This window comes from Tiliqua scincoides, chromosome 5, assembly GCF_035046505.1.
Source record: "Tiliqua scincoides isolate rTilSci1 chromosome 5, rTilSci1.hap2, whole genome shotgun sequence".
Taxonomy (NCBI): Eukaryota; Metazoa; Chordata; class Lepidosauria; order Squamata; family Scincidae; genus Tiliqua; species Tiliqua scincoides.
The window spans coordinates 70,562,717-70,578,339 of NC_089825.1; the positions used below are offsets into that span (position 1 = coordinate 70,562,717).

The 15,623-nt window shown below is 41.3% G+C and overlaps 1 protein-coding gene across 1 annotated transcript in view; it reads left to right on the forward strand.

Moving 5' to 3' along the window:
• LOC136651492 (band 4.1-like protein 4B) overlaps positions 1-15,623 on the forward strand; it is a 72,931-nt gene that overhangs the window by 26,538 nt on the left and 30,770 nt on the right. Inside the window, exon 2 of the mRNA XM_066627948.1 lies at positions 3,351-3,455. Coding sequence (XP_066484045.1) covers positions 3,351-3,455 — 105 coding nt within the window. The remainder of the gene's footprint in view (positions 1-3,350; positions 3,456-15,623) is intronic.

Genomic DNA, 15,623 nt, shown 5'->3' on the forward strand with positions numbered 1-15,623 from the left:
GATGGCTAAAAACACAATAATTATCATAGAGTTCAAAGAGCTTAGTGCTGCGTTCTTTTCAGCCCTCTGCCTTGCTTCTTGTGAGAGCTTCCTGCTTCCATTTTGTAGTCGGCAAAGACTGATTTTTGAACTGCTTTTTGTAGAGTTCCCTTTATCTGCGGTTTCTGTATCTGTGGGGGGGTGGGGAACATATCCCCCGCAGATATGAGGGGATGCCTATTTTCATTACTACAAGGAAATGGAAGCAGTCATTCATTTGTATTTGAAGAAATGAAGGGGTGCAGCTTGGAAGCACTGTTGGGCTGGGGACTATTCCCTGTTTTGTGGGATTTCCACTACTGAAACTCAGATTGGTGGTGATCTTCACAGCTGTGAAACTCTATCCTTTGTTGTGTGAGTGATGCTAACAGGATCAGAAATGTCCAAATAACTATACTGAACCCTTTGTCATCAGCTTGTAATAATGGGGAGCATTCTCATTTACACCACCATGGCCTTTTCTATTTGATCTGTTGAGTTTTTCTGTTTCATATTGTGATCTTAGAAGATTCATTCCCACTCTAGACAGCAGATCAGATCAGTTTGATCCAATAAGTACTTGGGAAAAGCACAGTTTGAGAACTTTGCAAGTCAATGGTAAACAATGTATTAAAAATGTGTGAAGCAAGTGGATCTGGTTGCACAGCTGACACCAGGACAGCCTTTCAGAAAGGAAGGCTGAGTCTTTAGCTTCATAACACTCTGGCAGAGGTATTGAGATACACACCTTGTCTTTCAGAAAAATTACGTATACGTTTTCTTGTGTTCAGTGTCGTGGGGAAAAAACAACCTTGTGCTAGTTAAAACTTGTAACAGCAAGAAGTACCTGCTAACAGAAAGTAACATGAAGTAATCAGTGCAAACCAGAATATCTCTGCCTTGGTTTTGAACATCAAAATAGTATGCTGAAAGAATGTCTGCATGGTTGGCAACCTTCAGTCTGGAAAGACTATGGTATAAGCCTACAGCACCCAGTATTCCCAGGCAGCCTCCCATCCAAGTACTAACCAGGCCTGACCCTGCTTAGCTTCCAAGATCAATGTCTGCATGTTTGTGAGCAATTAAAAGCTTGCATGCTGGCTTAGCATTGGTACTAACAGTGCTTGATAGTTTCTTTATATTTTGAAAACTTAGCTGTAGGTTGGTCAGTTAGGCTGAATTATCCTTAAGAAATGAATTTGGAATGCTGTGCTCAAGTTATTCTGAAAATTTAAGTTTGCTTTGGAAATGACTGTCACATGTTTCAGAAGTAACACACTCCAAATAATCAGTTAGCAGGATACAAAGGTTACTGCTTGACTCTATGGTAAACCATTTCAGAATTCATAAGTCTTAACCCTGAGATGTTTTTATTGTTTCCCCTTAGACAACACCTGGAAAGATGGGCACTAGTAGCATGAGTTACTCCAGTGTCCTCTTTTGCTGCTTCAGAAAATCAATTAGCATTGCCCTTGATTTATCTTAGCTAAGACTTAGGTACCCAAAGCTTTTGGTCTTCAGTTTCAGTTACCATAACTCAGAGCCAGCTTCAGTTCTAGTGGGCCCCATTCCCTCGTGCCTTAACAACCTCCCTTCTATGTTGTTGTGACCCCCATTGATGGTTATCATGAATTTTCTCAACAGTGGCAAGAGGATGATGACTGAGGTGGCAGGAAGTGAACAGCTAAACAAGGCCATACCCAACCTTCCTTGTTAGTGGGATGATCAAATTTCTTGGTAGGGTTTCAAATGCCTGAATGGGAAATCAACAGCTTTCTCAGAATCAACATAAATGTATATACGTGACCTTGTAAAAGTCAGTTGAGCATGTAGTATAACTTGGGTGCCCAACTAGTTGGCGTATTCAGTGTTTGTTCCTTGGCTCAAGTTCTGTTCTCCCCTCCCAACCCTTAGTTAAGTTTTCCAAACCTGATGATGACATGTGACGTTATTGCTGAGTACCCTGAGATGGTGTTATGACCATGGCACAGACCCTTTACACAGGGTGCATTGGCTGAGAGGTGAGCAAGAGGATGGCTTAACCAATGTTTTAAGTAGCTGTGTCTGGGCAGAGATGTTGGTTAACTGAGTCTACTACTTAATGACGTGCCAGTTAAGCAAGCTTTTAATGTATTATTCCTGCACCCTGCCAGAAGTTAACTTTCTGTTTTTTGTCACCTTTAATTCATTTAGTGGGCAACACTTTATTTTGTGTCTGCAGGGGTGTAACGACACTGGATTATTTCATCCAAATGAAAGTTGCCAGCAGGCTGAACACAATTCCAGTGCAGTAGGTCATATGCCCGCATGGAGATCAAAATTCTGCTGTTACAGGACAATAGAAGACCATTTATTTTGATCCCATTAGGAAAGGTAGACAAATTTTTGGAGAGAACCTTGATCGGGATCAGATCCACAGATCAGGATCTTTGAAAAAAATTCAGTAGCCATGAATCTGATTGTGTACCCGTCTCCTGACTTTTGTAAACCTTCTTCACCGGCTCCCTATATCCCTGGGATCAGTGTCCCTGGATTATTTTGGTGCTTCTGTTCTTCCCTCTGGTCTATGTACAAGGAAGTTATTAAGCCTGATAGTTCTTAAGAGAGCATGTTATACCACAGACTACAGGACCTAATTTAACTGTTACACAAGCACACGCTCTCCTCTTCTGGAGCAGCTGTCCAGAATGTTCTTTTCTAATACTGCTCCTGATTGGCTATAGTAAATTTCAGAACATCTCAATAGTAGGTTCATAAATACACAGAAATAAGTTTCCTTAAATATTCTCAAGTTTGATCAAGATTTTTTTCTCTTGACAACAGGGGTGCAACCTGGGCTGGGCCCTGGAATCCTGACAAAATGTATTCTTCATCTCAACCAATTTTTGGGCCTTTCTTCTGCTACATTTTGAGTTATAAAAGTTGTAAAGTCTTTTCCACAACAGCAGTCAGACCAAATATTTGCCAAGCTTTCTTTCTTTCTTTCTTTCTTTCTTTCTTTCTTTCTTTCTTTCTTTCTTTCTTTCTTTCTTTCTTTCTTTCTTTCTTTCTTTCTTTCTTTCTTTCTTTCTTTCTTTCTTTCTTTCTTTGACATAGGGTTTTGTTTGTTTTTGTTCTTGAGATTGGGTTGAGGGCTCCTTGATGCCTCTGTTCTCCTTACTGTCAGGCAGGCTTTGAGAGAAGCGAGTTTTGACTCAGCACACACATGTGCTTAACATATGTTAAGAAAGAAATATGCCTTAGTCCTCTATAAAAACTAAGCTATATGTTTGGTTTGCATAATATAAATATATGCATATAACGTCTCCTTTTTGATGTTGGTTTTCCTGCAGAAGCATGCAAAAGGGCAGGATTTGTTTGACCAGATCGTATATTATTTGGACCTTGTGGAAACGGATTACTTTGGCCTTCAGTTCATGGATGCATCCCAGATGATGGTATGTATGTGACTTTCATATTATAATAATTATAATGTCTGAAAGAGTATATACAACAGTAATGCAACAAAGAAGGGGTATTTTAACATGCTAGTATTTTAACATGCTAGGTAATTTTTTTCGAAGTATGCCTGGAAACCGGCACCTGTTTCAGACATGCAAATGTTCCATGTTCATATGTAAAGTAGATGTCATATTGTATAAGGCTGCAGTTCCCAAACTGTGCCCTTTGGGAACCCAGAGCACTGCAGCAAACTCAAAGGGCCGCTGTGAGATGGTTTAAAGGCACTGTGGGCTATTTAAAGGGGAGTACAGCAAGGGATGATGTGAAAAATTACAGTTGGTCTAGGCTAGGGCACCGTGAAAAGAGAAGGTTTAGGAACAACTGGTATAATGGTTTTGATTTTTAAAAGCAACTTGAAGCATAGTATTTAACACCCTTACTGTCTCATGCATGCCTGCGCTTTGCTGATGTTGTTGACAGCATACTTGCACTTTCTTGTTATGTCCCTGTGCAACATAAAGAGAAACTCAAGCTTGACCTAGAATACAGAATTACTCTGCTAAAGTGAGTAGGTCCTTGAGCCTTGGGTTTGAACCCCCACCCTGATATCTCATAGTTGGGGCCATGATAACATTTTTCTCATGTTCTGCTGTTCTGATTATGTTCTGCTGAGATAAAGTGGGCATGCTACATGAATGTATACCACCTTTGCTGCATGGCTGTGTTTTCTGGCAGAGCCTAATAACCAGGGAGTTCAATCTTGTATGATGTGCTGCCAGTGAGATGTGAATCATTCTGCTATGCACAGAATTGTAGCCCAAGTGTGGAGATGCAAAGAAGGCAGGGCATTTATCACTGCAAGCCTGCCTTCATTGTCACAATGGGAACCTTCCATGTCTGCACCTTCCATATCTCCCAGTGGCATCAGAGTCTCCAGGCCTATTAGTGTTGGAGGACTTTAATGTTTGTGCAGAGGCCACCGCAATAGTGGCAGCTCAGACTTCATGGTTGCCATGGCAACTGTGGGCTTGTCTCTGGATCATAGCCCTGACACATGCGGCAGGACACACATTAGACGATGTTCACTGCTTGGGCATGGGGATGGTGATCTGGCTGTGGAAGAAACTGATCACTCATTTGTCATGGACAGATCACTATCTGGTGAGCTTTAGACTGGCAATGATTGACTGCCCCTGCAGAGATGGGGATCCAAATTTTATGGTTCACTCACATAGGCTGATGGATCTGGATGGCTTCCTGAGGGTTTGGGGGGAATTTCCCAGCTTCCCGCATTAGTGATTTACCTGATGCTCTGGCTGGTATGGGGAGACTGCTAGAGTCTTGGAGCAGATTGCTCCTGAATAGCCTCGGCCTTGCTGTAGATCCAAGGCGACTTCTTGGTTTACTGAGAAGCTGCGGACCATGAAACAACTTGGCCAATGCATAGGGTGGAGAAAAACTTGTGATATGCTGTAACTTGTGTTCAGTCAGACTAATTTTAGGGCCTATTCTGTGGTGGTGTTGGCAACAAATAAGGCATTTTTCTCTGCCCACCATTGCAACTGCAAGGAGCCAACCAGTGGAGCTGTTTTGAATTGTCTGTAATCTCAAACATCATCTCAGCTCCAGGGGATCCTATATGAGATTGATTATCCAGACCCCTTACAATCCAGCTTCAGATCAAGCTTTGGGACAGAGATGGCTTTGTTTGTTCTGCTGGATGATCTTCACTGAGGATTAGACGAGGAGGAGTGTATCTCTGCTGGTCCTGTTAGAGCTTTCAGTACCATTGAACATGATTTATCTTCTGACTATATTGATGACCCTTGGATAATTTGCTTCTAACAGTAGGATATTTTGTTTTCTCAGTGAGCTTATAGTAATCTTTCACATAATTTGATCTGTCATATACTTTATCTACTGGAATTTACGAAAAGACACTGTTCTGTATGTTAGTATGACAGAGGAATGTAGCAGAAATATATTTTCATGTGTTTAAATGTTTTTAAACTTTTAAAACAAAAGTTCAAAACAAAATTACAGTTCAGTTATTTGTCAATGAGTAGTTAACTTTAAAATGTTATTTAACCAAGAGCCTGTTTTTTGATGAAGGTTGTTTAAAAACAAAAAACCTTTGCTTTGTTGTTTAAAATAAATAGCAAGGCATTATAACTGTCCACTGACTATTTGCACAAAATATATAATTTAGGAATCGATACTGACTAATTCAAAATTTGGGTTTAAATATCTTTTTTCAAATCTGCGCTCTAATGCTTTTAGAAGAAGTAGAGAGAGCAGAAATGGCTGACATGTATGGAAAATACATATCTGTGCTTGAGTTGGAAAACTACAAACGGATTCCTGAAGTAAAGAGGGAATTCAGTAGGTTTATGTGTATAGGGTATTATGGATGACAAGGAATGTTATAAATGGAACTTGTTAAGAAAATGGTGATAACATTTGGTCCAGTGTTTCCTCAGTCTTGCCAAGTGCATAATGTGTTTTATCTTGATATAATCCTTGCAAGATGATGTAAGGCATATTCCCATATTATAACTAGGAAGCTGAGGATGAGAAGAAATGGCTCACCTAAAGCTAGCTAGGAAGTTCTTGGCAGAGGCAAGATTCAAATTGGAGGAAATCCTGTTTTGCAGTTCAGTCTCTTTAGCCAACTAAAGCAAACTCAGTTGCAATAACTTGTCTCAGATGGTACTGAGGGCAAGCAGGCTACTCTAGAGCAGTGTTTCTCAACCTGTGGTACTTGTACCACAAGAGGTACTTGAGATAGTTCCAATGGTATGCAGGTCATACCAGCAAATGGTATGCAGTGGGGCCAGCAAAGTGACGGGACAAGCAGCAGTGGGAAGCTCAGCTCAGCGGGCACAGCTCCAGCATACTCTTTTCAGGTTCTCGAAAAAGACCTCCTGAGCCTCTTATTGGTGTTTGTCGTGTTGTGTCTGGCCTCCAATCTGGAAGTATTGGGCAGTGATATCATTGTCCATTACTTCTGGTGGTATGTCCAATAGATGGACCATGCAGAGTGATACAGTGGGGGACAAACACTGAAAAACATTGCTCCAGAGCAGTGGTTCTCAAACATTTTAGCACTGGGACCCACTTTTTAGAATGACAGTCTGTCTGGACCCACCAGAAGTGATGTCATTAACCCAGAAGTGACATCATCAAGTCGGAAAATTTTTAACATTCCCCATATGTCAAAATCAAATTCATTAAAAGTTTACAATAAATATAAGTTTAAAAAATTATTTAAAATAAAGAAGAACCCCAGAGGCGTAGCTAGGTAGGACACCCGGTGCCCATAAATTTTTGTCACCCCATAGGACATAATTAATTAATAATTATTAATTATATTAATTAATTCACGTTTTTATACCACCCTTCCTCTAAGCAGCTCAGGATGGTATACATGGTTCCTCCCCTTATTTTGTCTTCACAACAACCCTGTGAGGTAGGTGAGACAGAGATGGTAATAGTCATGACATGGAATGAATAATAATGGCCAGAAAAATCAATGCAGTGAATATTTCCCCATAAGCAATGGATGAAATTCTGCATCAAATGGTATATAACATGATGGTATTATTCCTAAAAACCACAATTTCCAGAATTTTGGTCACTAGGGTGTCACCCCCCCCCCCCGGGTGTCTCATTGGCCTGTTTTGAGTTAAGGCAGTGGTTCTCAAACTTTTAACACTAGAACCCACTTTTTAGAATGACAATCTGTCCAGTACCCACCAGAAGTGATATCATGGCTGGAAGTGACATCATCAAGCAAAATAAAATAATTATAAATAATTAAATTAAAGAAAAACAGACAGATAAGGAGAAGCCAGCCCTGTTTCACAAGTGAATTTTCTCTATAGCCTGCCTGCAATAACTCCCACCCCCCAAAAAAAAATCAATGAGATTTTCAGCCTCCCCAGTGCCCACCTTACCAGCTCAAGCATCTGGTTTATTCTTTTTTTGGGGGGGGGGTTTGCTGCCTGCAATAACACCCCCCCCCCAAATAAATCAGTGAGATTTATTTTATTTTTATTATAATTTTATTTATTAATCAGTGAGATTAATCAGAGATCAGTGAGTTCTGGTAACCAAATCTCAAAAAAGACATAGTGGAAATGGAAAAGGTGCAAAAGAGGGCAACTAAGATGATTGCTGGGCTGGGGCACCTTCCTTTTGAGGAACGGCTATGGCTCAGCCTAGAAAAGAGGCGCCTGAGGGGGGACATGATTGAGACATACAAAATTATGCAGGGGGTGGACAGAGTGGATAGAGAGATGCTCTTTACACTCTCACTTAGCACCAGAACCAGGGGACATCCACTAAAATTGAGTTTTGGGAGAGTTAGGACAGACAAAAGAAAATATTTCTTTACTCAGCGTGTGGTCGGTCTGTGGAACTTCTTGGCATAGGATGTGGTGACGGCATCTGGCCTGGACGCCTTTAAAAGGGGATGGGACAAATTTCTGGAGGAAAAATCCATTACAGGTTACAAGCCATGATGTGTATGTGCAACCTCCTGATTTTAGAAATGGGCTATGTCAGAATGCCAGATGCAAGGGAGGGCACCAGGATGCAGGTCTCTTGTTATCTGGTGTGCTTCCTGGGGCATTTGGTGGGCCACTGTGAGATACAGGAAGCTGGACTAGATGGGCCTATGGCCTGATCCAGTGGGGCTGTTCTTATGTTCTTATTTTCAGCCCTCCCCAGTGCCCACTTTACCAGCTCAAGCCTCTGATTTATTCTTTTGAGGGAGTTGCTGCCTGCAATAACACCCCCCCACAAATAGGTCAGTGAGATTTTCAGCCCTCCCCAGTGCCTACCTTACCAGCTCAAGCCTCTGGTTTATTCTTTGGGGGGGGGGGCTGCCTTCTGGAGCATTTGTTAAGCTCCATTTTCATCAGATGGAGACCATGCAGCTAGCCTTGCATTTCCATTTGCCTGACTTGACCAGGAGCCAAGGCACATTTGCTTACTCACGAGTAAACGTGACCATGTGGCTTACCTTTGCTTTCCATAGGGCTCAATACATTCTTCTGCTTGGAGGGAGGGACTTCCTTCTTGGGTGTTTTTGGGGGGCTGCTTTCATTGCATAGGAAACATTCTGGTGTCATTGGATTCCTCTCAGCCTGCCCTTTCCGATGAACTGTGGCAAGTTCGCCTACTCACGAGTAAACAGGCAATATGGCTCATTTTCATTTTCCATAGGGTTCCATGCATTTTTTGGTTTCCGGTTTTTTGGCCACACCTTTTGATGGAGATATTTCAATCTGGTTTTTTGCATTGCATTCCGCTAGAAATTCCACATCCAACGATATATAGCATGATGGGGTTACCCGTAACCTCCACAATGTTAGCGATGTTGGGGCACTTGTGGTGTCACCCCCCCAAGGGTGGTACCCGGGGCAGACCGCCCCACACCCCCCGCAAGCGACGCCACTAAAGAGCCCTCTTAACCCTCCCAAGCAGTTGTTTAAAAAGAAAATTCCCCAAAAATCCCAAAGGCTGCAATCCAATCCACATTTATCTGGGAGTTAGCCCCATTGAATATCATTGCTAAAAGCATAGACATAGTAACCTGTGAAAAGTGCACATCTGTAACATTTTCTCAAATGCAGTCACCTACCATGTAGAAGCAAGTCTAATATATTAAAAAATAACATGCACATTGAAATGAATGAAAGCCATCTGAAACTGGCTTGCAACCCATCTAGTGGACTCCGACTTTTGAGAAACACTGCTGTTTGAGAAACACTGCTCTAGAGGGATTGCATCCTCTACTCTCCTGTCATATCCTACTCATTGACTTTTCCATGTCTGCCTTTCTAATTTTCATATCGGAGGTACACAAATGTTGCCTGGCTTTGAGGCCTGCCAAAGTCTGTTTTCAGCGCAGGGTCCTGTCTCTAATATCAAACTGAGCTTGGGAGGAGTTTGGAATGTCTGCAAAGCCAATGTAACTGTGGCAGTGAACCCCTACCCTTGTCCCCAGCTGATCTAGAGAGGGAGGCGGTGGCTTGTCCCTGTTGCACCAAAGCCCATTGTTACTGCAGGGCCAAGTTCCCATGCCACCCTTGGTCCCTGTAGTTATGCTGGCATCCGAGGCACTTAAAATCTCCAAAGTTGAGTTTGGCAACATTTGGTCCCTACCTCTTCCTTGTTCAAAGCTAGGAGAGCAAGGTCTCATCCCTTCCGTCACAGTTACTTGTTGGAAGGAGGAGGGATGCTAACTGTGGTAACTAAACTTGTGAACCGCTTTGTCTCACTATGTTTCAATACTCAACTGATTTTTTAAATCCTTGTGGTATATACTGTTGCCATGGATTGTTCAACTGTTTGTGTAAATGCCTGGATAATTTTCAGCAAAGATCCTTTAATTGGAAGGTATTACTGCATTTGATTTGAATGTATTGTTTCATGTTTGGCATATTTAGCACAATAAATTCCCGTTGTTCAATTGTCCCATTCCTGGTCAACTTCATTAATATCCTCAGTCAATGCTTAAGTAAACAAAATAGGAAATAGCATATTGCTTATTTTTACAAAGAATGTTGGGCGGGGGAAAATTAAATTGAACTAAACACTTTTGTTACTGTTTAGAAATTTACAACAAAGAGTTTTAAAACAATTCTTAGTTTAAAATTGGGGTAGCATTGGGTAAACTAAGTCAGGCCAAGGGTCCACACTTATCAGAAGGCCTATCTAAGAAAGCTAACCCTTGAATGCTCAATCCTGGTGGCAGTGGTACCACTCAGTATGCCATCAGGGAGCAGGAGTAGGAGGGGTCAGTGTGGGATTTTACTCCAGAGCCTTAGCAATTTGGCATCACCACTGTTTGGAAGATAAATCCAGGTGGTGGCCTCTTTGATTCACTTCATCATGCCAAACTGTGAGTTGGTGTGAATTGAGCTAATTATCTCCTTTTGGCTTGTCAGTTTTGCTGTTGAAAAAGTTGAGTATTTTCCTGCATAATGCTCACGTTCTGAGGTCTAGATAGAGTGAGAAGAAACAAATAACAGTCAGTCCTTGTTATCTGTGGATTCCATGTCAATAAAGGTTAACCTGTGTCTTCACATTTGTGGTTGCTTTGAATCCATTTGTGCCTGTTCACAGTAGCCAAAAGAAGTCTGAGAGGCCTCAGGCAGTTCTGGCAGCTTCTGTTGTTCTCGTGGCTTATCAAGTCTCCACGTGATTGCAGTGGTTTTTGCCGGCTTAACAAGTCGCAGTTTCCCAATCCCCTTTGCTACATGTGTAAGAATCACCTTTGCCAGACTTCCCCATCCCACAAGATTTCACAAGTGACTCCATGGGTGGCTGAATGCATTGGATGTGGGGCCTGAGTTTGTATAACTGGCTGAGCCTCATTCTGCATGTGGTTGCCGTTCTGCATGTGATTTTGAATAGACTTGGTTGACCCTGGCATGGCAGCGTGGCTTGGAAGTCAGGGTGGGAATACCTGGCCTAGGGTCAGGTAATCAGCTGACGCCCTTGCATCGAATCAGTCTCTGCACTACAAACTACCCTTGTCCTATGGGTGCAGGTCCCATGTTTCCCTCTCTGTAACTGACCATAATAAAACTGACCCATTCACCCACATCTTTGTCTTGCATGTTTATTGGGCAGTGCATGGACAGAAGTGATAATTCAAGTGCTCACTGCTTTACAATAATTTTATTCAGATATTTATTCAAATTTCAACCACAATCTTAACAATGGCAGCAAAGCTTAGTGCTAACGAAAATGTTTTACCAAGATATCCAGCTGTCCTTGCTATCGCCCAGTCCATAGAATTCAAGGTAAAATTCAGGTTCATAAAGCTCATATAGTGTATAGTGAAGATAGTCTCTGGAAACCTAACCCCATTTTCCCCGTAGAATCCATGATTTAGTAACCACAGTTTCTGTAACCACAGGGTTTTCCAGGAACCCAAGTAGTTAATGAGAATTGACTGTACTGCTTGTTTAATTCATTTTTCCAGTCTGCATGTAGAAAACCAGATGTATGAATGAGTTCAAAATGAATTTAGTGTTTAGAGTAGATTTACAGCCCAATCCTATCCACACTTTCCTGAGAGTAAGCCCCATTGACTCCAATAGAACTTACTTCTGAGTAGACATGCATAGGATTGGACTATTAATCTGTTGTATGCTGATGTCTGGATTTTGGTGATAACTATTAGGTGCTTTTAATTATTTGAATGATCCAATGTCTGTCCTTTGCAGTGACCTTTGATATAGAAAAATATAGATCCAAACTCAGCATATATTAACACTGTGAAAGATTTCAGTAATAGATGACACACCAGTAGTCTACCATCTACATAGACTATGGAATGCTATGGAATAATTTTTTCCACGAAAAACCTTACTTACTTAAGAATGCTTTAGATACTGTCCTTCCAGAACATGTGAGTTTGTGGGTTTAAGGCTCTTACGCCCAAGTCTCTTCTTCTACTCAGGTAGTTATTTTTGAGGTGATGTTTGTAGTCTGTCCAATTATAAATAGAGCTGTGAAAAATTAGTGTGGATCATAATGTAGCTAGCAAATTGTCATTTAGTAGATAAGAGCTTTTAACATCTCCAGCCCAGGGCTAGATTTTAGGGAGTGAAAGGCTTTAGACCAGTGTTTCTCAAACTGTGGGTCGGGACCCACTAGGTGGATTGCGAGCCAGTTTCAGATGGGTCCCATTCGTTTCAATATTTTATTTTTAATATATTAGACTTGATGCTACCATGGTATGTGACTGCATTTGGGGAAATGTGACAGACCTGTACTTTTAACAAGCTACTATGTACATTCTTTTAACAATGACAGTAAATGGGACTTACTCCTGGGTAAGTGTGGGTGGGATTGCAGCCTAGGGTTGTCAAAAATTTTCCTACTTGATGATGTCATTTCTGGTCATGGTATCACTTCTGGTGGGTCCTGACTGATTCTCATTCTAAAATGTGGGTCCTGGTGCTAAATGTGTGAGAATCAGTGCTTTAGACACTGAAACCCCCAGAGCTGCTTGAAGGCCTTTTCTGTTACCAGTTCTTAAAACAGTGCTTTCCAAACTTTTTCGCACTGGGACCCACTTTTAACAACAATCTATTGTGATCCACTAGATAAAAAAAGAGATGTAGAAAGAAAAAAAATACTGTATTTATTAATAAGTAATACACTATTAATGGTAATGGGGTCCTGTACTCCTGAGGCTGCTAGAAACTTTACATAGGGTATGTGTGCAGACATTTGCTTGATTCTTCCTGGAAAGTCTAGGGCTCAAGGACTGTTCCCCCAAACTTTTACAATCATTCCAGAGTATCCAGAAGACTGAACTGGAGAGTAAGATGTACAGTTAGGACTTCTGGGCCAGGCAGAAGGCTGAAACTGGGTTCATACATGATCAACAGCATGCCAATTACTAGAGGAAATCAGAAAATGTGACATATTAATTTGGGGCTATGGAGATTACTCCACAATAGCTGACAGTTTTCTTCTGCAAACTGGGCAAGGGTGCTTGCAACATTTTTTTTAATGTTTCCAAAACGGGTCCCAACCCACACTTTGGGAAACACTGTCTTAAAAAATGTAGCTAAGTACTTATCTGCAAACGTGACAACCTATTAAAGATTCCTGAAAGGCTACATTCTTCCCCTTCCCCAGTAGTTTAGTGTTTTGGATGCTCTTCAGTGCCTCCCCCCCCCCCCGAAATTGGTATGGTACACTGCCTACTTTATTGTAAAATACACTACTTATTTTTGTGACAATGCCAGAGGGCCTAAAAGTGTGATAACTACGAATTAGAGATGGTTTATTACTGAAAGTAATCCTACATAATGTTCAGTATAAGCAGAATTGCTATAAAATGATCAGGTCTGCATTGGGTTGCCATGCACAGAGTGGGTGATGGTTCATCTTTGTCCTTCTGTATGCTGGAGTAACTCTCCAGAACTGTAAGGTGAAATCTTTGGCTTTCCTAGTGACTCCTGGCCTTTTTAAGGATCTTATAACCCCTCTGTCCTAACTTTCTGGAGACCCACTTGCTGATCCACTTTGCAGGGACAAGATCTAGAAGAAAGCAAATGTGTTTGTCTCTCTGTTGAGAAAGAGGTGAAAAGCGGTGTGCCCCAAGGATCTATCCTGGGACCGGTGCTCTTCAACCTCTTCATAAATGACCTGGAGACAGGGTTGAGCAGTGAGGTGGCTAAGTTTGCAGACGACACCAAACTTTTCCGAGTGGTGAAGACCAGAAGTGATTGTGAGGAGCTCCAGAAGGATATCTCCAAATTGGCAAAATGGCAGATCCGTTTCAATGTAAGTAAGTGTAAAGTCATGCACCGGGCAAAAAATTAAAAAAAAACTTCACATATAGGCTAATGGGTTCTGAGCTGTCTGTGACAGATCAGGAGAGAGATATTGGGGTGGTGGTGGACGTCAATGACAGTGTTGACCCAACGTGCGGTGGCAGTGAAGAAGGCCAATTCTATGCTTGGGATCATTAGAAAACGTATTGAGAACAAAACAGCTAATATTATAATGCCGTTGTACAAATTGATGGTAAGGCCACACCTGGAGTATTGTGTCCAGTTCTGGTCGCCGCATCTTAAAAAGGATATAGTGGAAATGGAAAAGGTGCAAAAGAGGTTAACTAAGATGATTGCTGGGCTGGGGCACCTTCCTTATGAGGGAAGGCTACAGCATTTGGGCCTCTTCAGCCTAGAAAAGAGATGCTTGAGGGGGGACATGATTGAGACATACAAAGTTATGCATGGGAAGGATAAAGTGGATAGAGAGATGCTCTTTACACTCTCACATAACACCAGAACCAGGGGACATCCACTAAAATTGAGTGTTGGGAGAGTTAGGACAGACAAAAGAAAATGTTTCTTTACTCAGCGTGTGGTTGGTCTGTGGAACTCTGTGCCGCAGGATGTGGTGACGGCATCTGTCTGGATGCCTTTAAAAGGGGATTGGACACGTTTCTGGAGAAAACATCCATTATGGGTTACAACCCATGATGTGTATGTGTAACCTCTTGATTCTAGAAATGGACTATGTCAGGTGCAAGGGAGGGAACCAGGATGAGGTCTCTTGTTATCTGGTGTGCTCCTTGGGGCATTTGGTGGGCCGCTGTGAGATACAGGAAGCTGGACTAGATGGGCCTATGGCCTGATCCTGTGGGGCTGTTCTTATGTTCTTGTGTTCTTAACACATTTTAAAATCTGACATGAGGTGATTCAGAGAAGGCCTTTTCTGTGATAGTGTTCCATATATTGAGTTTATACATCCTGAAGTTAGATTGTTCCCTCTCTGCATGTGTTTCAGCAGCACCTAAAAATCTTTGTTTGATTTGGGTGATTCTCCACCCCCCCCCCTTTGCTGGTGTTTTTTGTTTTACTTGTTAAAACTTTACTTTTTACGGTTTTTACTTTTTAAGTTTGTGTTTTAATTTTATTTCTTTTTTTATTTTTGTGATTACTTAATTGTTTGTAATTTTTATTTTTATAATTGATTTAAATTGACTTGGATGCCTCAGTTGGAAGCGGTAGCAGGATATAAATATTTTAAATAGTCATTTGTTTCAGTTGCAGTGATAATTAAAAATATTATGCTTCAGCTATTCAGAGACTGAAGTCAAAATAGTTGTAATATACAATAATACATAGTATTTTATGCCAAGAATACTCTAACTACTGTTGGTACTGTACATTCCAACTGCAAAATACTGGCACCTAAATCATTAAGAGAAGCTGCCATAGTAACTTCCTGATTATTTACTCGATCCTGTAACACTGTTATCTCATTTTTCATCTCCTGAACATTAGCTTTCATAGCATCAACAGCATCTTGTTGGATCAAACATTCAATAGCCGCCTTCCCATTAGCAAAGAATTCTGATAGCTGTTGAGACTATTGAGATAACTGCTGAGATTCAAACTTATTTGAAAGTTGATCATTGTTGTAAGCAAAGCAGAGAGTGCATTGAGGTCTCCTGTAGGAGAGGCTGCTGTTTAGCAGAAGGAGAAGTAAGCTTATCTTTTTTTAAGGAGGCATAATCACTTAGAAATAAATCAAGGACAAGTCAACAATGAAAAACCAACTAAGTATAATCAAGAATAAAACAAAGCCAATTTACCCAAAATCAGACAGAAAGTCCA